The 23,194-nt window shown below is 37.8% G+C and overlaps 1 protein-coding gene and 1 long non-coding RNA gene across 3 annotated transcripts in view; one reads left to right on the top strand and one right to left on the bottom strand.

Annotated features, from left to right (window-relative positions):
* Positions 1 to 541: 541 nt before the first annotated feature.
* Positions 542 to 23,194, bottom strand: part of LOC121896669 (NT-3 growth factor receptor-like) — a 229,921-nt gene continuing 207,268 nt past the window's right edge. For both annotated transcript variants that reach the window (XM_042410583.1, XM_042410584.1), the window contains exons 16-17: positions 8,421 to 8,579; positions 542 to 1,302 (exon numbers count right to left, since the gene is read on the bottom strand). In XM_042410583.1, the coding sequence (XP_042266517.1) occupies positions 1,117 to 1,302; positions 8,421 to 8,579 (345 nt within the window). In that variant the 3' untranslated portion in view covers positions 542 to 1,116. The remainder of the gene's footprint in view (positions 1,303 to 8,420; positions 8,580 to 23,194) is intronic.
* Positions 3,427 to 4,053, top strand: LOC121896672. The gene is made up of 3 exons (XR_006096068.1): positions 3,427 to 3,498; positions 3,658 to 3,712; positions 3,943 to 4,053. It is a non-coding gene; the product is annotated as an uncharacterized LOC121896672 (long non-coding RNA).

Below are 23,194 nucleotides of genomic sequence, written 5' to 3'. Positions count from 1 at the left end.
GTCAGGGCAATTCTGGTTGCAGCCACAATAATGCTGCTGATTTCAGCACTAGTCATGGCCAAAGAAAGGTCCCCCCAAAAATGATGCAGCAGTTCAATTCCTCTCTTCATGGTTTTACTAAGAATAACCCATAAAAGCTTACGATCATCTGTTTGGAATGAAGAACTCCATCAGAAGCAATCAATGTTTCACACCAGAACAGTAGGTCATTAAATAGCAATAGAAATAAATCCTATCTGATTTAATTAAGAGACATATTTAGGGGAGTCATATCATCATGATGATACTATAATGATGTTCTTGAAAATTTGCCATAAACATGTTCAGGTTTTACATGTGAGGCATTCAGTACAGTCGGGTGAGATTGTGAGTTATCAGGCAATTCCCAGGATCTGAAATTACTGGCAAATTACAGGCAAACAGACAAGCCTGAATAAAAAAAAAAAAAAAAAAAAAAAAGATTTCTTTTGGTTACTCTGATTTACCACAGGACACCGAATAAAAAAACACTTTTGGGTTGAACAATATTATCTAAGACAGGATATTTGTCTATGTGGCCAAACCAAGACAGACTCTACCAGGCTACATCAGGCTTCTTCAATACCTGGATAGCCAACCAAAGCTGCACCATTCTAGACAAGGTGAAATGAGTATGCATAGGAAAGTGAATGATGGTACCTTAATTACTGGGGTAAGAAAACCAAACTAACCCAAACCCTACCAGTACAAACAGGTAAATCCAGTCGTAATCCATACTTCATGGTCAAGTCTTTTTCATCATGAGTTCATTTGAAAAGGAGCAAGACAAGACCACAGATCAGACCATTTATGTAGGTAAGGTCCAAGACAATTGCTTTGATTATAATGCGATACAATGCAATGTAATCCAGTTCATTCCAATCCTGTTAAACAAGCATCACACCACTACAATGTTCAATCCAATCCTTATTTGTCAGGCAGTTGGATGCAAGGTATGGTCCATTCCTAATCCCAATGCTCATATTCCATTCCAGACCATGTAAATCCAGGCTAGACTTCCACTCCAAGGCAATCCCTTTCAGTGATGATTTAGTCCAACCTAAAACACATCCCATTCCTCTCCATTCTGTAAAGTTTCTATCCCAGTATGTCCAGATAGACTGGCGTGGCTTTCATCAAAGTAAACAACATCTTCTGAATGTCCTTTATATTGAGGCGCTGTTGTGGCTCTCTCTGCCAGCAGCCCAGCATCATATCATATACTTCCTTGGGACAGAGCCTGGGGCGCTCCAGTACCCTACCCTGAGTTATACACTCTATCACCTGGGAATACAGAGAGACACATGATTAAACAAGTAATAACATCTCACACTATTAAGGAAAAGCTATGGTTATGCAGGGATTTGTCACATCTGAAGTTCTGTTCAAGTGTGCTGCATCATTTGATACACGTTGTTTGACTCCTGTAGCACACACTGGACCGTCATACAGACAGATAAAGTAGTCAGGGTACAGCACAGCACAGTAGTTGGAATTAGGGATGTAACAATACACAGAAGTCACGGTTTGGTATGTACCTCGGTTTTGGGGTCACAGTTCAGTACGTTTTTGGTACAGCAGAAAAAAAAAACAGGAAAGGTAGAAAACATTACAAAAACATTTTGGTCCTTTATTTTGAAAAATGTTAACATCCAACAATAGCTCATTGGCCAAAACTTTTAGTGAAACAGTTTAGTTTTACTGCAGTTGAAACTATTATTGAAACAGTTAAGTTTTGCTGCAGTGGAAAAGGAAAAAACATCCTTTCTGTTTCTTGCAAAGAGTCAGGACACCTGCTGACAGCTGTTTTATGCTGATTTATGGTTGTACAGAACTGGTTCTAACAACGTGCTGTCTGACTACGTCAGAAATCAAATGTGTTAATTGTATGGATGTATGGTTTATAGTCGTTCTGAACGGCTTCACTCAAATGTTGAGTGAAAAACTGACCACTGAAGAGAGGGGAGGGGTATGGAGGAGACGTGACATTCTTTAAATACGGAGATAATGGCACATATGTAAATAATAGTATTGCACTCAGCTTGGGTGTCTCGATTGTCATTCCGATGGCAGAAACACTACATAAGCATGCACTACATAAGTTTTGGTCTGATGTTCTGGTCTGATGTGCTGCTTTTAGCTTGATTTCAGTGTATGGTGGATATACCTTTCAGGGTATGGGCCTGCATTGCTAGTGTGTTTTTAATATGACCACTGGGGGCGCCAAAGATGGGGCTTGTTAAATTATACAAATAGTGGCCTCAATGTTGTAACGTAGACTCACTGTGTTCCAGACATTTAGCACAGTAAAGATAAGCCTGATTGGCTTATCTCTCTCTGGGGGCAGGTCTTATATGCATTGATTGACACATATTGGGCCAACCGTCTGGGAGAAATTTTGAAAAAACAGTTAGTAGATGGTGTCTGGATTAACATGAAGGCTCACAGTGAACCAGATGGTGCTCACATTCACGTCGTAAATGTGTGTATCCTTTAAAACAGTCAAAATTTTTGCAAAAAGTAGCTCCTAAATATTCTGTGAGACTTTAAGAACATTTCTGTCATTTTGCTGGTGGGTGATCATGTTTTAAAACTGGTACTTTTTGGATGTACGCCTCTCCCTACTATGTAGCGTTGTGCTGGAAAACCCTCCCCCCAGCACTTTTCTAAACATTCATAGGTGCACACTGGAAACACACGTTGATTTCTCCTAAACAACTACCTTTGGAAAGTAGAGATTGGTCAAAGTCGAAAGAGATGGAAACAAGGATGATACATATATACAGTATATATTGGCCATGACCTGGAAGTATATTTTTATAGAATTTGTGAGAAATGGTCAAGTGTCTGGAATACAGTCATGGTGGTCAGTCAGGTCATGACTGACCACACTGTGACCAATTTATGTTGTGGTTGTTGCAGTCCACTTTGGTTTGATCATTTTGGATGTTACTACTTTTGTGTAATTAACTGTAGCTGCTTTGTAGTTGTGATCTTTTTGTGTATGGGATGTCACCCCACAGATCCGTGGATCTTAATGTGTGGGGGTAGCCTCCCAGTTCGTCAGGTCACTTTGTGTGTTGCTGGTTACCATCATCCATCACAGTAACTTGTGTGTGGTTTTAGACAACATGGTGTTGGTGCATGGCAGCAACTTTGTAGCTGGTGTACTTGTTGTGAACCTTTTGGTTTGTGGCTATTGCACTCCACTTTTGTATAATAATAATTGGTCACGTGTGTGTGTGTGTGTGTGTGCGTGCGTGCGGGTTGTAGGCAAATGCAGTAACTTTGTTTTTTGTGATGTTCACCTCAAAGTGGTAGCCATTTTGTATTTAGTGGGAGTGGCACCCACTTGCATGGCCACCTGCTAGAGTGCTGCTCATTATCAAACTTGGTAGCAGTAACTTTGTTGGCCCTTTTGTGTCTCAAGATCTTGTTTCTGCTGTCCCAGCAGTTTTGTTTGATCCACCTTTGACCCAGGTTACCACTTTTTTTTTTTTTTTTTGTCAGCAATAGTCCCAATAATCTCGTGCCTTAATTGCACTTCCTGTGTCCATACTGAGGAACTTTTAGTAATAACTGGCAAAACTATCTTGTGCAAGGGTTCCAAGTACAATATGGATTGTTATATGCTCACAGGTAGTGAGGTGTTTAGCAGGTGTGAATTTGTTTTACCTCTTAACATACAGCCTTGGTAAGTAGCACTCATTTCAAATAAAAGGCAATGAATAAATGTGGTAAAGTGGTAACTCACAGTTAACTGTGATGTGCTATATTAGTGCTGCAGTGAGTTTTAAATGTATTCGTACTTGTGATTGTGGGACAAGCTGTTTATTCATTGTTTTAAGGGTGGGGGTGTTATGGCTGTATGTGTTGCCTGCGTGTTTTTTGTCTCCTTTCTATGCTGTCTGTTGCTCCGCCCAGGTCATCAACAATCAGCCCACAATGAGGTGTACCTGGCCCAGGGAGGAAGAGCTTAAATTTTCCATGTTCCTGTGGCAGTGAGAGGCTTTTTGATAGTGAACTGCTGGTCTTGCCTCGGCATGGGATTTTGTTATTTTAGTTTTTCTGTTGTATTTTGATTGTTTATCGCACTTATTTAGTGTCCTTGTTGTTTTGTATCTTTTACGTTAATAAATCCCATGGCTTGGGTTTTGTTTTGTTTTTTTTTATAAAGGTGTCTGAGTTTTAAATTTGGGTAAATGGGGATTGTTGTTCACCCCATAGGGTTGACCAAGGGTGGGGCATAACAGTGAGGCTATGTTAAGTGTTCTCTGAACTTTTCAATTCCTTGCCAATACATCTCTGAGTTTGATGTCTTTGCTCAAAAAGGTCTATAAAAGGACACAAAGAAAGGATCACATACCTAATAAGGTGCAGACTACAGGTATACTTAGTGAGCATTAACCCAACTGTTGTTATGATGCAGTATCATGATTGGTATTCACTGGGACTGAGAAGATTAGATCATTCAATATGTGTTCTACTGAGCAAAAAGGTCATTTTGATATTAATTCATTTAATTAAGTCCTCATAGCCTAAATGTTCATTTTGCATTTATAATTTTAAACAGTGACAATTCAGGCTCGATGAATAATCTGAGGTTCCTACATTTTTATTGTGCTGTATATGACAATGAATGTCTCCTATGTATATTCATGTGATTAATGCTACACGCATCTTTTTGTATTTCTAAAGCAGTATGGAGCCCCCAGGGGTCATGTGGTAGAAATAAGAGTGGAAATCTGTGTGCATGGACTGGCAAATAATGCCCATACCATGGCTGCCACAACCTATTACACCTTCATTTTTGCCCATCCTGTTCTGTTATCTCATATACTGTGTTGTAGTGAAGCCAAACTCACAATATAGTTGTTCTCATATACATACTGTATGTGCAAATATTATACATAATGTGCAACATATTTGCATATCTTTCTGTTTTAGAGTGTGAAATTTGATCTTGGCTTGTTTACACTATAGGAAATGTTGACCAACAGTCATTACCAAGCTGCTGCTGCTGCTGCTCAGATAAAGTCATTACTATTGTGATCAGGACATTGTCAGACAAAATAAACAAAATCCAGGTCAGTGACAGCAGCTGTGCTGTGAAGTTGGCTGTACTGACTTTTAAAATTATTTATTTTGCATGGTGTTAGAGGAACTATTTGTATTTGTTGACTTAACCTAAAATTTGAAGGCAGCCCATTCACTCATATTAGTAAGTTGAAACAAAGTAACATTTTACAGTGTGGTACTCCCTGTATTCCTGGCTGGACTGGGGGGGGGGGAGGGTTATTATATTTTACCTATGCTCAGCACTTTTCACAAGAGCTTCATTTCCCCTTTGTTTTCCTCTGTGTAGTTATTTAAAACAGCCCCACTGACACTTTCCACTTGAGAATGCCCTCCCTCGGGCTATTTGACCAAGGAACTGATTATATGAATTTTCATCATAATAGTCAAAATAGTCAACTTGTTGTTTAGATAAATTCAGTATGATGTTCATTTCCACAGCACTAATTCAATCAGTGCAACAGCAGAGTAATGTCATACTCACCACTCTGCTGCTCTTATTTTCTCTTTTTGACAGATACACTCACTATAATCAGCTCAATTTGGTTATACTTTAATGGGTTTTTTTGAGTCACTATTAAGCTACTGTCAATGAAACTTTATTTTCTTGCATAGATGGGTATCATTAAATACATTTCAGCAGCTGAAAGGCCACACTTCCTGTATTCTGTTTCCTTGTAGGTTTTAATGTGAAACATCTGCAGGAAGTGTTGTTTTTCACTGACAGCAGCTTAATAGCGATCAAAAAGATAGCAATGTAAAAGCAATTGGAATTAGAGAATAAATTCAGTATTTCTGTAAAAAGAGAAAGTGAGAAATGCAGATTGGTGAGTACATGACTGTTGTTGTATGGAGTTAGTGCTGACTAAATGTACATAAAGCTGAATTTACCATGTGAGCCATTATAATGCAGGTAATTTTACCCCACCTCCCTGGCCGGTGACTTTAATAGCAACTCTCGTTTATTTGTTCATACCTGCCACACCCCTGGCTATTATTCAAATACTAGTTTTCATTTGAGAATTTATGGTAACTCAGCGTGGTTAGATGGAACAAACCACCAACATGCATACCATGTCTGCTTTGAAAGTTGGATAAGGCATGTCCTGTCTTATAAAAGCCTCTCCAGGGTTAAAAGGGGGTATGACAGCTACTGCAATCATGCCGTTTAAAAGTGCCACTCTGCACTTACACTTAACATTCTAGACACATAGACATGTGCTCTTTGCAGCCATCAGTGAGTGAATGAGGTGAATCCAGGCAGGCTATCTTCACTGATCTTCCTCATAAAATCTATACAACTGACAAAACAGTGTATTTAGACAAATAGAGGCAGACCAATGAGAAGGGGATTCAAGAGGCCACGACACAATATCAAGACTGTCTGTAATATTCTGCTTCTTCAGTTTTCTGTGCAGGTGAGGAGAGAGCTTTTCTGTTATTTGATTGTTTTGCTACATGCATATAACCCAGCCCAATTGTCAAGGTCTCCACACTCCACTGACATCTCATTCACATTTTTCACATAATACCACCACAAGCCAGGGTGTGCATGAATATCAGAACAGACCTTGTGATGTCTGCAATGGAAAGGCACCTCATAAAATGTGCAATTCTATGACACATACACCTAAAAATAGATGTTTGTCAGACTGATCACCTTGAGATTTACCCATGACCCATGATTCACTTTTGCCAAAATGACTACCTAAAGTCATTTTTTTTATTTCCCCAGAGCACAAACAGACCATAATAAATCTGCAGGGAGTTATGCTTTTGATCAATACCTACTTACTCGACTATTACTTCACCAGGTGCTGAATCTGCTGCCTTTCAAATGCCCCTTTCTGGTCCATACTCTGTTTGAACTAAAAATTGCCCACTCACTGAAATGTCAGTGTGTCTGTCTCCACACTAAAGACTAAAAAGCCTTGTTCTTGAGGCCAAATGTGAATGCCAACTGTATTTCTCCAGCAGTATTCCTAATTTGGCATTGTAATAAATCCACTAATGCTTGAACATCTCTGAAAGAATGCAGAGGCCAAGTGTTTCACATACAGACAAGCAGATCCAGGAATCTTAAGATAAGTGGTGTAATGGAACGTAGTTGATCTGTGATCCGTACAGATCGCCCCCACAGTTTGGCATGCATGTGAACTATGGATTAGCTGCAAAATTTAATGTCTCATTTAAGACAAAGTAAACAAACTGCTGTAGCTACAAGTCATGGACAGACAGCGTGTCGCTAACAGGGATTTTGAAGAGCAACGACCAAACCAGCATCTAACAGGTCCAAAGTGACAGCTGTAGGTATATTTACACGCTGTTTAATGTGCTGCAGCTGAGCAGCTAATTAGCTATCTAGCTGCCAACTGACGTTAGCAGTGCACTTTTCACCAGTGAATGTTTGTTTAGTGGCTCGTTCAACAAACTAAGCTGCAGGACAAGACGTGTTTTCATGTTTGTAAGTTATCAAGTTTTGATGATGTGGACACAGACTGTTGTTTCATTCACTAACATGTTTAAAGGAGGAAGGTATCAGGCCTCATATTGCACTTTAATTTAACAATTGAGTATTGAATATTTTATATATTTTAAGATTTCATTTAAACATTGGACATCTTGAATGTTGTTTTCATTTAAGACCATGGGCAAAAGTTCCTTGCTATAAGTGTTTTACAGAATAAATGGACAGCAAAGTTATATTTGTCTCCCTTTTTTTTGCTGACCTGATCCGTGACTCAAAACCATGATACTAGCCGAACCGTGAGTTTTGTGGTCCGTTGCACCCTACTTAAGATGCTCTTGAAGAAGAAAACCTTGGTTACAGAAAGTAGTCTTTATTCTCTACCTAGCCATCCTTCTTATCTGTTATTATTTTGTTTTTGTCAGTTACACATATTCACCACTGTGTGGGAGCCCTGCAATGAAGGAGGAGACACGTTCAATCAGCCTCGAAGGATATACCGTATTTATTACGACATGGGCCTTATTTACAGGTTGTAAACAAACCTCCCAGTCAGACAAACTTATTTGGAATAGAAAACATGGGATAAAATTGTTATCAAAGCAGTCCAACATTTCAGTTTGACCTCTAAATGGTGTCCGGATAATAAATAATAATAATAAGTGGTTATAAATAATTTGGATAAACTGTTTGTTTACAAATGGATGATCATCTGACTGCTGTGTCTCTTGACCCGTCTGACTTCATTTTAGGGATGTTGCCACATTCCCTGATCTCAGTTTGTGCATGGTAACTAACAGAAATGATGGACAATGCCATGAAAATAAGAATACATGAACACATATAGGTGATTGTGTACCTCATTATTGGCCAGCTGGAACCATGGCTGTTTGCCGTAAGTGAAGATCTCCCATAGAATGACTCCGAAGCTCCACACGTCGCTCTCTGTGGTGAACTTCCTGTACATGATGCTCTCTGGGGGCATCCAGCGGATAGGCAGCATGGTGTGACCTCCCACCTGACCACAACACACACACACACACACACACACACAGGAGAGACACAACGGTTAAATATAAAAAGTCAGCTTGTCTCTTTTAAGATTTAGTTTATTGTCATTTCCCTGTGTACTTGCATACACACACAAAAAAAAACAGAAACAGAAAGGATAAAGATATATATCTAAAAATCCCTTAAAAACGATAAAAACATGTAAATCCCAAAGAGAAAAATAAAAAAACAAAAGCACGGGCATTAAAGTGCACTTGGAGAGAAAGGACATGTCATGACATGGGGGGGGGGGGGGTATTCTTCTGGATTTGGCACAGATGCTCCTGTACCTCTTCCCAGACTGCAGGAGGGAAAACAGACTATGAGGAGGGTGGTGGGGATCCTTTATGATGCTGGAGGCTCTGCAAACGCAGCGTTGATGGTAAATCTCCAGCAGGAAGGGGAGTGGCACACCAATGATCTTGCTAGCTGTCTTCACTATCCTGTTCAGACGATGTTGTTCGGATAGTTCACAGTTACCAAATTATATAGATATATAGATATATTCAGGAGCTCATTTTGGTGCAGCTACTCCCTCTCATAGAACTTTCTTATGCTTCAAGTCAGTTGACTTTTTCAATATCTAACCAAGACCACTATCTTTCCCTAATCTTAACCAAAAGCTGCGAGTTCCTAAACAGAACCATGAAATACTTGAAATATTCTTTTGTTCCAAGCAGATTTTGTATTACAAGATATTGTCAGAAAAAGAAGCTTGCTGATACAATGAACGATACATCCTGAATGAACAATTGCAAGTTGCCAGATACATTTCTTAAAAACAAGTCCACAATATGTTTATAAAAAAATGTATTTCAAGTGGGATTACATTTCTCTCAAAAGACATTTTCTGTTGTAAATCAGTAGTAGGAAGACACTGAAAATCAGTCCATTTTGTCTGTAAGTAAACCTTTGAGCTTAGATTGTTGTGTACATTTAGGGCCCTATTTTAACCATACAGTTGCAACAACAAGTGCAAGGTGGTTGGTCTAAGGCGCACTGATTTTGTGGGTGTCTCCATGCGCACCTACTATTTTGGTTCATGTATGTGCAGCAGCACAACGTGCAAAAGGGCTAAGTGAAGGTGAATATAGATCAGAGGGTGTGGTGATTATTAAATACTCTGTCAGCCACATCACATCACTGGTCTCATAGCTGTCAGAGTGTCACAATATGAACACACATCACCACAAATCTGCAGGCAAAGACAGATGGAGTAGTTTTTTTTCATCAGTTAGTTATGATAATAATGATAGAAATAAAAAATAAAGAAATTAATTTGGTGACGCCGTTTATATGATTATATTGGACTGACGATATTATAGCAATAATCATAATGTAGCTCACCATGTACATGGTTGTAGAGTTTAGTAATTAATGTTACACAACAGTATTTGCTCTGCAATGTGTTTCAAGGATAAAACATGACAGGCTACTTTTGCTAAAAAGAAAGTTGGAAAAGATGCTATGATAAGCCCTGTTAACCCAACATCTCCTTCATAAAAAAGAAGAATATCGAGTTATAACCGATCAGTCTGGTGTGTGAGTGTGTGTGTTATGTGCATTAGATTAGATCCTGATAAACAGGTTGGCAGTCGGAAGAATAGAAATACGTTACATAAATGCAGACCATTTACACCAAAACACACATTTCGGAAGTTTTGGTGTTTTCTACCTGAGTAGAACCTTTGACTGCAGATAACTTCCATGACCCCTGAAGAAGCCAGTGAATTCATTAACTATGAAACACATTGTGAAGTTGTCCAAAGGCAAAGGTATCTAGTGCCCTTTTGGAGCAAGGATTCTTTCCTCTGACAGAAGTCATATGATAGATGGGAGATCAGCTGGTGCTTCCTATTATAGCACATCATGTATATCAATCACAGTGTTCATCATGTGACTGCGACATGTGTCATCAGTGACTGCTGGAGGTTTGGAATGGATGGTATATATGAAGCACAGTAGTTAGTCCCTATAGTATGTGTGGACAAAAAAGGTCACTCATTTTATCCAATCTTGTACTAAAACCTGTTACACTAGTAGTACAGTTTCAAATTACTGCTTTTGCTGCCATACATCAGATTCTGCTTACCTTACAACACCAAAAAGTAGAAAAGTTCATGCCCAAGTGCGTAAAAGCATATTAAAGATATTTAACTTGGGTTCACTGTTTTTTCAACCCAGAACGCACCTCAAAACCACCAATATCATACATTTTAAAATAAAACTTTGCTGCAGCTTCTCACCAAGTTTAAACGCATTCCCATGTGTTTGTCACAGCCTTTAAACACACTGATATACAGTATCTCCTTTAAGAAAAAAAAAAAGATCAAAGCATATAGTCAGAGAGGTCTATACAGGTCTATACTTTTTTGGCTGATTCAAACAGTAAAACACATTTAAAAGGCTTTAAAAAGTTAGTTCTGTACCTCACTGTATCCACAGAGAACAGCAGCTGTGGTCAGCTTGAGTCCATAGAACCTTCTCCAACTACTGTGGGGCCCAGACATATAAATGATGCACAAACTGGTATTTATAAAAGAAAAACCTGCAGTCAGAATGTGGACACCTCACATATACTGTACTTCTTCAGACCTTGGTTTTCTAGAGCGAGCCAGATGTGATAGTCAAAAGGAAATGAAATGTATATGAGAGATGGAATCTAATAATAAAACATTTTTCGTTTAAGTTGTTGTTGATGTTGCAGTTAATTTCTCTGATTTGTATAATGTTTTACAGTCTACACAGAAAACTATAATATGCCAATCTAAGGTGCACTTATAAATGTAATTATTTACTCTAGAGTGATCAAATTTACACTTTTATTAAAGTCAAAGCATCATGTTACTGTGTTTATGTTGTTTTTATTTCATCATTTATAAATTCAGTTTTGCACTTTTTGCAGCCAATAATGTAATAACTACTGTAATCATTTTTCGATTCTTAATGTAGTAATAGTCAATAAAGTAATACATTTTCTGAATCAATAACATAATAACTTTTTGTGCATAATGTATTAAGTTTTTACTTTATTGACTGGTTATTACATTATTAACTGGGTTAAAAAACATAAACATGTAATAACTGGAGCCAATAATGTAATAATATACTTATTAAATTTCCCTTCGGGGATCAATGAAGTAATATCAATCTATCTATCTATCTCAATTTATCACTTGTGACGGTCCTCTGACTTTTCCATGGCCCTTAGGTTTGTGTCTTGCCCTGGGCTGCTGTGTTTGTTTATTTCTCCCTTCAGGTCCAGGTAGGCGCAGACTGTATCAGTGCAACTGGGTGCACCTGGCCAGTCCATCCACAATGCATTTAGGATCAGTCATCCCCATTCCTTGGTCTCTCACTTCATCGCTGGCTCTCCCCCCTGCACCACATTTTCTTTTGTTTGGTTGTGTTGCACTTCACTTTAGTTTACACCATACATCACGACACATTCACACATTCACTCACCAACTCTACTGATCTACTGACTGACCATTCCCCGCATCAGATTAATATTTTGTTGCAACTTCTTAAAAAATAGATATAATTGCTTGATTTTGAGTGCAACCGTTTGTATTTCCCATTATTTGTCATGGCCTAAGAGCTGGGTCATAACACACTACATCACAAGTTTTATTGTTTGGCTATAAAGTGTCACATCTATTCCTCTTTAAAGATGCTTTGTCCTCGAATACAAAGTCATCTTTTATTCAACATATTTAAATCACTTTTTCAAGCAAGCTGTTTCAACCACACTATTATAGCTATTCAGCACTCTCTCTCTAAATAACACTCCAAAGGCAAATAGTTTGGCAAAAACCATGCAGTTTTGCATTCAGTATAATTTTTTTATTTTCGCAAATTCTAAAAATAGTGTATTTGAATATTTCTGCATACTAGAGTGCCAGTCTAAGAATTGCATAATTGGGTATGACTGGAAAGCTGAGACTCTTGTGGATTCCATGAGCCCCATTGTATTCATGTGTTATGATGTTAGTCCCCATTGTAGCCATTTCATTACAATGAGACCATTTTTTGAAATTTGATCTCACTGTATAAAATGACCTATTGTGACAACTAGGATAATCACAGCATCATGAAACTTAACATCCACAAACTAGAGACAGAGGGCATTCAGAAGATGTATGGTATCAAGCCAAAAATTTCTGCAACAACATATGAGACTTAATTGAGCATGGGAATGACCATCACATACTTACATCATAATGTTCTAAGCCCTTATACACTGTAAACTTTCCAAATTTAAATAGGCACCACTTCTATCTAGCATATAATGCTATTGCCCCCTAACAATCTCCTGTCCCCCCCTAAAAAAGACAAAAATGGGTCTATGGTGGGTCTTAAGGGTTTAAGTTAACTGACTCCGGCTAACTGTAGGCTAATTATTTGCTATCTATGACAGCAATTTTATAATACCAGTGACATCATATGCAATGCAGACCTCAAACCTGGTCCTTCAGAGCTTGTGCGGAAGACTTAGTTCTCACCAACCGATTAATGAAAATCCCAATTAACAGTATTTTGTAAACCGTTGTGTAAGAGCCAAGTGTTGGAAATATTGTTGTTTGTTTTTTATATGTAATTTCTACACATCAATAACATTATGGGGAAATGCTACATGGAGAGAGATTGGTAATATATTTATGTAAGATACCTGTGTATTGCCCCTTAATTGCAACCCTCTGTTATACGTAGGCTTATACTGTATGTTTTGTCCAATACTTAGAGAGAGTTAGAGAGAGAGTTTAGAGTTTAAAGAAGGGAATAATGTACCTCAAAGGGTCGTAGAATGCCTTGTGCCACTTTCCAGTTTCGTAGTAAAACTGAATTAACACACATCAATTCCATACAAACTTGAATGCCTCTCAAAACCCATAGTACTCACATCTGATTAGACTAAGGGCCTGCACCCTCTGTAGTTTTTCAGGACCACATCACTACAGTAATGATAAAAAAGATGAAGCAATTTAACACCATTTCATGTATTTTACATTTCTGGAACAATAAGAATACTGCAAACAATCATTCTCCTGTCCTGTATCATTTGGGTATATACAGGACATGAACAGAGAGCAATGTCATATGAGACCTATGATTTGATACTCAAGGCACTCAAGGGGGAATTTAACGTCCCTGTAGCACAGAGATCCAGGACCCAGCATGCTGCTCTTGTTTGGCTGTGGCAGAATATACAACTTTACGCCCTCAGTGAGGATGGCCAGGCAATTACATTTGCTGGAAAATTGGTCGCTAAGAAGTCAACCATCCCAGCACTTGTGAACAAGGTTCTTGATGAAACAAAAGGCTCTGGTACAAGACAGGTGAACATGCACATTAGAGAAGAATACTCTGGCATCAGTTGAGCTAGTATGCAAGACATATTGGACAGGTTAAGACGCTACCAACTGCATAAGATGACATTAAGGAACAAACCCATTCCAAAATCCATTAAAGCCAAAACAATTCAAGATCACCACTAGATTGACCTTCTTGAAATGGTAAATGATAAAAGGAATGCACTTATATAGCACCCTTCTAGTCTTCTAACCACTCAAAGCACCTTACAGTATATGTTAACATTCACCCATTCACACACACATTCATACACTGATGACAGACGCTGCCGTGCAAGGTGCCAACCTGCTCAACAGGATCTAGTCTAATGCACATTCACACACCACTGGCACAGCCATTGGGAGCAATTTGGGGTTCAGTATCTTGCCCAGAGACAAATCAACATGCGGACTGGAGGAGCTGGGGATCGAACCACCGATCTTCCGATTAGTTGATGACCTGCTCTACCTCCTGAACCACAGCTGCCCTTAATGGGGAGTTGAGGCCCAAATGCCCTGAAAGCATCTGACGTGCGTGTTTTGAAGTACACCTATTGTTTTTAAGGGCCAAACACACACCAAAAGCGTTATGAGGCAATTGTCCTGACGCCCCATTTCCAACCATGTTTTGATTTTGGAAGCGACCAAACCTGTTTTCTCTGCAACCGAAAAAGATGGAGAACTCAAGCCAGCTAAGCACCGGAGAGCGAGAGAGAGTGAGACAGCGTGGCGGTGGTCAAGCAAGGAGAATAAGCGGAACTGAGAACAAAGTCTCTGAATGACAGAAATAAAATATTCTGATTATTTCATGGCAGTCACGTTTTACAACACAAATAAATAACCATCAGTCAATAGATGATTTACTACAGACACAGACGTTCTTAGTTTCAGTTTCATTTTCCTCCTCTGTATTTCTCTTTTTCATTCCTTCATTACATCCAACTAATGCAGTGATTAATATAAAGAACAAATTGAATTAAAGCTGCAAGCAGCGTTGGTCAGGACCTCGCACTCTGGCCCATCAGGATCAGATCATTTTGCTTTTTAAAAATGAGGGATATTTCTTACAAGTGTGGTGTGCTTTTATTTTGAAAGTTTGATTGACAGGATGAGAATTTTCTGCAGGGTGAGACATGCCTGTCTTGCTCACACCTGTGTCATCAAAATCTTTTTTGGGCCCATTCACTTGAATTTCAATTAGTAAATTGAAAACTCTTGATGAGTTTGTGTGTAAAACAAATTATTTTCCTATTTTTCATCAAGTCTATTTTTAGAAAAGGAAAGATTTTTAACCTACATGACCTGGTCAAAGTTTGACTGAAATGTGTACTGTAAGGTGTGTAGAGACAATAAGTAAGTGTAGCTGGACACAGAAAAATACTCATATATTTGAATGGAGAGTGTGAGAGAACCCACATCTTTTTGAACATTTACTGCTTCCACATAGTTTTAGATACAGACTTGTCTTGCTCCTCCTGTGATTTTATAATGAGTGTGTATTGCGGAATGTTTCACAGCACTGAGGGAGTGGCATCACCAGGAGCAGTTGGAGAGGAGGATTTTAGAGTACGCTTCTTGTGAAATCTCCTCATAAATCCCATGACTTTGGTCAAATCTTACATTAAAAATCATATCTTTTGGTAGGAAATTTTGTGGCGAATCCATTGATACAGGTTTGAAAGTTGTCAGACTTATAGTTTAGACGTCAGGGGTGTCAGTGTATGATTTGTAGGTCATGATGAGATGACTAATTGAATTTTGGTTTGATTTCTTCTCTTTTGACATTCCTACGGGCCGTGGCGGCCATTTCAGTTACATAGGTAGCGCTAGAGAGCACATTTTGGCACTTTAGGGGTTTATTTTTACATTTTATCAAATTTTTCACCAGACCTGATGTGCGTGCCAAATTTGGTGAGTTTTTGAACATGTTTAGGGGGTCAAATTTAGGTGTGAAGTCCCGTAATAAGAAAGAAAGAAAGAAAGAAAGAAAGAAAGAAACAAATAAACAAACACACGAAAAACAATAGGGTCCTCGCCCTTAAGTGTTGACCCCATTGTTTTACAGTAGTCCTCTGCCTTTTGGGCTCGGTCCCTAAATATAAAATATTGATCCTTATTTGCATTTGAAAGGACTTATATGAATTTTGTGATTTTGGGAAAACATTGGATTTGAAAGAATGCGTCACTGCTTTTCATAATTTTATAAAACGTTCCTGCAATGTTGCATGTTTACAAAGGTTTACATTGTGAGAATGTTTTGAGGATGTTGCTTTCAGTGAAAATTCTGTTCAAAATGTGCCAAAGTGATTTTAAGAATATGTGTTTAATGTTTTGAAAATGTTTTGAAATCATGGAAAAAAGAGGCTGCAGAACTTGCCTGAGAATCGTCACATTTTAAAGGTTTCTTCAGTATGAAAGTAATCCAGTGATAGTTGTCCGGACATCCATGGCTACATTAAAAACAGAACTTGCTAAAAGCTAATTCAGCAGATTTTTAATGGAGACTGTTTGTCAAAATGTAAACAAACATTAAAATATTTGATGGTAACACACCAAGTAATTCAATGAGTTGACCCCCTATCTGGCCCTCTGGCTGACCCTGAGCCTGGCATTCTGGCTGACACTGAATTTAGCCTTCTCACTGACCCTGAACCTGGACTTCTGGTTGACCTTGAACCTGGCCTTCTGGCTCAACTTGAAGTTCAGTCTATGGCCAACCCTTTGGTTGACATGGTAGTGGATCCTGGCAGTGAGCCTGGAACTCAATACCTACCATCAGAAATCTTATCAAAAATTATTCAATTATCTCTCAGTCTAGATATGTCAGTGCAGGGGACATACAATAAAGTCTCATTCATATTCTGTGAATTATCTAGACTATATCATCCCAACCTGTACATAAGGGAGGCACTTGCAGAGCATTTGGAACTGGAAAAAGAGAATGACTGTTTCATTAGTGTTATGAAGCTATACGAGGCTGCTGGACACAGCAGTGGTCTCAGCACGTGTATAAAAGAGTTATTTGGTAAGGACAAATGGTGGATGAAAGCCTGGATTCTATTCACTCACATAGCCTTTGGACAGTACAAATTTAAGGAGAGGAATTAATCTACCAGAGGAATTAATGGCCATTTTTTGTTGGTGTTTTTTTTTTTTTTTCATCAGATAATTTCATCTAGATTCTTTGAGTTCTTTTTTTATATCTGTAAATGAATGGAAGTTAATTGCGATTGAACTTTATCTCTACCGCCTTACCTCCATTTTGTCAAAAGCACATTATCAACACAATGTTTAGTTCTTTAAAAAGAGACCATAAAACGTCCTTTATTATCATTAAAAAACTGAAAGATGTGTAACCAAAGTTAAGTCGTGTTATATACTGTATTTTACAGTTTAGAGGTTTAGAGTTTAGAACATTTAGAGGTTGAAAGTTGAGCACGAGGGATAATAGTGCTAGTTTGGTTGAAGAAGTTGTTTAAATACACTTGATAAAAGATTAAATTTTTCATGGAAAGAAGTGGCAGTATTTTTTATTTGGGAACACAGCATTTTCAAAAAGGAATAGATTTCATATTACACAACGGCACTATCATTAGGTTCATTGTGAATGACACTCGACTTTAAAAAAGAAGATTATAAAACAAAAGAGGTTAGCTCCCAAACTATTAAAGCAAACATCAAAAAAAGTTGAAAGGATATGGCGTTCCACTAAACTGGAGGAATCTCGCTTAGTCTGTCTGCCAGAATGCCACACTCATCATTAATAGAGGAGAATAAAAACAGCCCAAGTTTCCCTTTCAGCACTTTGGTCAGGTTGACAAAGAGTCATAACTCTATTGATCCATGTATTCCTATAGCTCTCAGTAGTAATGACTTCATGAGCTCCTCTGATGATAAATTTCTAACTATTAGAGACAAAATTCATCACCTCCTGTCCTCAACAGGCACCGATTTATCTCCAAACACAGGAACCTTAGAAACAGCTGTGAAACCTGATATACATGTTTTTACACTGTTTTTCTCCAATTGACCTTCCTGGACTAACTTCAATGGTTTCTTTATCTAAACCATCAACCTGTCTCTGTCTACCACAGTCCTTTCAAGTAGCTGTAATTAAACCTCTTCCTTAAAAAGCCTACTCTTGATTCAGGCATTTTAGTCAACTAGAGACCTATATTTAACCTTCATTTTCTCTCTAAGATCCTTGAGAAAGCAGTCACCAATCAGTTGTGTGACTTTCTACATAACAATAGTTTATTTAAGGAGTTTCAGTCAGGGTTTATAGTGCATCATAGCACTGGTGAAAGTTACAAATTAACTAATTGCATCGGACAAAGGACTTCTCTCTGTACTTGTCTTGTTAGATCTTAGTGCTGCATTTGACACAATTGACCATCACATCCTATTACAGAGACTGGAACACGTTAACAATGAATCTTCCATGCATGTAAAAGTTAGACACAGAGTTCCACAAGGTTCTGTGCTTGGACCAATACTATTCACCTTATGTACCGTATGCTTCCTTTAGGTAATATATAATATATATATTTAATTGTTATGCAGATGACACCCAATTATATTCATCAATAAAACCAGATGAAACCAATCACTTAACTAAACTCCAAGCATGCCTTAAGGATATAAAGACCTGGACGACCTGCAATTTTCTGCTACTAAACTTAGACAAAACTGAAGTTATTGTGCTTGGCCCTGAACACCTTAGAAACACATTATCTAATGATATAGCTACTCTACATGGCATTACCCTGGCCTCCAGCACCACCATAAGGAATCTGGGAGTTATCTTTGATCAGGATATGTCCTCTAACTCCCATATAAAACAAATCTCAAGGACTGCCTTTTTTCACTTACATAACATTGCAAGAATCAGGCACATCCTGTCTCAAAAAGATGCAGAAAAACTAGTCCATGAATTTGTTACTTCTAGTCTGGATTGTTGCTATTCCTTATTATCAAGCTGCCCTAACAGGTCTCTAAAAATTCTCCAGCTGGTCCAGAATGCAGCTGCGTGTATACTGACAAAAACTAGAAAAAAGGATCGCCTTTCTAGTCTTCTGACCACTCAAAGCACTTTTTACACTACGAATCACATTCACCCATTCACACACGTTCATACGCTGAATGGGTACAGGGGCTACCATGCAAGGTCCCAATCTGACCATCAGAGGACAGAGAAAAGCTAATCATTCACACACATTCACACACTGATGGCACAGACATCAGGAGCAATTAGGACATTGACATGCGGACTGGAGGAGCTGGGAATCAAACCGCTGATCTTCTGATTAGTGGACGACCCGCTCTACCTCATTAGCCACAGCCGCTTAAATGAATAGTTTTAGATAGAGACACATGATAATAAATAAAACTTAAACAGTGATATAAGTATATTATTACATTATTGGCTCCAATTATTACATTTTTAATGATTTTTTTTAACTTAGCTAATAATGTCATAACCAGTCAATAATGTAATAACTTATTTCATTATGTGCAAAAAGTTATTAGGTTATTAGTTTAGAAATTTTATTATATTATTGGTAAATTGTTACATAATCAACTTTTATTACATTAAGAACAGAAAAATACTTACGTTATTGGCAGTTATTACATTAATGATAGTTATTACATGGCTGCAACAGCAATATAAAATGAAACACTGATTACCTTTGCTCATCCATACTAGCTGCTCCATTCGACTTCTCCAATACACATTGGTGAAATTGCACTCTCTTAGCTGTTTCATTGACAGGTCTACAGATTGGTGGAGCAGGTGTAAGTATTAATTGATTGATTAAAAGCTGATTAAGGGCATGTCCACATCCATCTATGGCTGACTTTGGGAGTGGAAATGAGGCATGTGTGTACACTTCCACAATGACAGAGATTTATAAAACAGAGCCATGTTTATGCATAGCTTTATAAGCTGACAAAAAAGAGTGTTTATGAATATATCTGTCTTTACAAGTCTGTCTGTAAGTTTTGATTCAAGCATGATGTCTCTTATTCAGAATTCCAACTCCGGCCAGTACCTTGGTACTGAAAGAGAGAAATAGAGCCTGACATGACGCAGGGAGTGATCAAGTTATAAGGAGTGCCTTTTTACATGATTTCCAAACAGATTCATGGACATTTATCCTGGTCGACATTGGAGAAGAGTGTATTATGTTGATTTTAGCAGTGGGAGTAAAATGTGTGTGTTTGGAATTATGACAAATGGCAAATTGCATCAGTTGGTTGACAGTGAGGGTGGAGTGGTTGGGGACAAATACTGCTACAAAAATTTGGATTTATAGCTGTTCAGAGTACATCAATTCATATCCAAATATTGTATTTGTTTAAATCTCTGTGATAATAATATTTTTTTATAACAAACTTGTTACAAAGTACTTCACAAGGTAATAAAAACAAGATAAATGAAGCAGACGTAAATAAAATAAAATGAACTATTAAGACAGAGCTGTGCTAAAAAGGATCAAGAATAAATACAGTATAAAAATAAAATATGAAAGTGGTAAAACAAGGTGATATAAACAAATATGTACACACGGATACATTTACAGAAACATACTGTATATACATATATAGCAAAGATGCACACATAAATAAGGGCATACATATACAGTATCTTCCTTCACATGCTATTTGCACATAGACGTAATCATACAAAAACACAACATAAAAATCCCATCCTAAAAAAAGTAAGCTTTTAAATGCTTTTTAAAAGCTGACACAGAGTCAGTCAATAGCCAAATCTCTATATGAAGCATTCCAGCAAAAGCCAGATCCCCTCTGGTCACCAAATCAGAAACAGCAAGAAGTGGATGATTAGATGATCTAAGGCTATTTACTTTCAGAGTCATGGGATGTTAGGAGATCTGTTATATATTCTGGACCAGTCCAAGATGTGCTTTAAACATAAGTAATACAATTTTAAAACCAATTCTAAAATGTAGGAAGCCAGTGTAATGATACAGGGATGGTTGTAATGTTTTCACTTTTGTTCACCACCCACTGTCTGTGGAGTCTCTGATTGATTGGTGGATTATCCCTTTAATCTTAGATGACTAATGGTGAGGACATGAGAAGACATAGAGCCCAGAATGTTTCTCTATTATAGGACACCATGTAGATCATACAGTGAGTGAATCTTCATTCATTTGCTCTTGCCTGCTCTCTGACTGCTGTGAAATCATGAAGCAGCTTGACTAATTTAGTCAAATATGTGCCTCCTAATCAAGACTCACATAATGAATGACCTCCAGTGTGCTGCTCACAAATCGTCCTTCCTGCTCTATCCCTCCTCTAATTTCCCATCACCTCTTCTTTCTCAGGTCCTGTCTTCCTTTACCCATTACCCACTATGAATTACTAATTTCTTCAATATTAAATAATCACTATTAAAGCTTTAATTTAATTGCTTATTAGTGATAATTAGTATTTTAACCTCTCCTAGCTTCTTCTCTCGAATTATTACCGTGCACTTCCTTTAAAATTGCTCCAGGCAACAAGAATTCAATGAAAGCTGCCATAAAAAATGAAGGTAAAACTAAAATGCTATACATTCAAAAACATTAATTTATTTGTGAGTGGTTGCTCAGTTATTTAGGGCTCATTCATTCATGTGATAAAGTTTTCACAGTATTTAATTTTTGTCAATATATCAACACATGGCAATACAATTTTTCCAATTGTGTAAAAATGGTTTGTAATTTGCACTGGAGTCAATGGGCAAGAACTTTTCATATTCTTATCCTAAAAGTCTCTTTGTTCTTTCTTTCATTACTCTTTACTGTGGAGTTTGCTCATGCGAGTGTTCCAAGTCAGATTCAACAAACTCTCTTAACTGCCCAAACTTGACGTAAACCTGTTCATAGAGAGGTGCGCGTAGGTGAGATCTAATCATCGGCATAATCAGCACCACTAAAATGTCCATATAAGGCTCCATGTTCTGTTCCGTTCCTGGGCAAGTTTCATTCACAAAAATGTTACCAAAAAGTAAAAACAAGAATTTCACACTGCAGAGCTTCAAGTCCTGTTGTCAGAAATCAGCAGACAAAAATAATAAGTTTAAGAGTGTCAGTAGTCAGGGAGCTGAAACATTTGAAGATAGTAATGTAACGACATGTCATCGGAGCAGCTCTGCACTGTGACAGAAATAAAGAGGGAACGCTTTGACATGAAGTTAGATGCTATAAAACGTCTTTCTAAAGCAAAGCGCTCCATGACTAATATGAGAAGTGTCACGTGACAGTCACAGAGGTGTTAGAGAAGAGAATATTATAGGCTACAGTGTGTGATGGTACACTGTCAGCTGCAACACAACATGATGCTGGACAGAGAGCTGCTGAGAGATGTTTCGTAGCAACTACTGACATGTAGTTGCTGCACCAAAATATCCTGATAAAAATCCTAAAATCTAAAAACCATCTCTGTAAATTGGCAGCCATGATGATGATAATATGTTGAACAGAGCCTTATTTTTGCATGAATTTTTTTTAGTATTTTACTTGAATTATAGGATCATATTACACTCCAAATTCATTCAGATTAAGACACTATTCAAAGTCAAATAAGTGTTTCTTCCTTGCATGAGGACATTGTGACAACATATAACAAGTTTTCTTGGTCAAAAAGTATCAAAACATCCACCTTCTTCTACAGCATAAATCACTTCTTCTTGCTGTCCATCCATATGCTCACCATGTTTCAAAAACTCACACTGACAAACATATTGTGTGCCCTGTGGCTGCTTCACAATACAATGAAAAACAGTAGACATTCAGGCTGTTATCAATGAGATAAATTGTACTACATGCATGCATCTCTTCCTGTAAATTCCCCTTTATGTGAAAGCAATCTGAATCTGGTGTGGGAGTAAACTAGAGAGTAAACAAGTTTGAACATTTCACCCCCATTTTAGTCTCTTTACACTGACTTCCATTACGTTTTATAATTGATTTCAAGGTTCTATTAATTACCTTCAAGGCACTAAATCTTCTGACTCCTTATTATATCTGAAAACCTTTTATCTCAGTTTGACCCTGCTTACATTTTGAGATCCTCAGCAGGGGCCTTCTATCTGTTCCAGACTCTTGGCTCTTGGTCACTCGACAGAAATGAAAGAGTCAATTTCAATTTATGCTTTGGCGAAAGGTTAGGAGCTAACTAAAATCTTCTGGGCTTTATAGTCAATAACTAACTGCTCCTG

The sequence above is a fragment of the Thunnus maccoyii genome, chromosome 5 (genome assembly GCF_910596095.1).
Source record: "Thunnus maccoyii chromosome 5, fThuMac1.1, whole genome shotgun sequence".
NCBI lineage: Eukaryota > Metazoa > Chordata > Actinopteri > Scombriformes > Scombridae > Thunnus > Thunnus maccoyii.
Note: the sequence above shows the minus strand (reverse complement) of the source record. Positions and strands in the feature narration are given on the sequence as shown.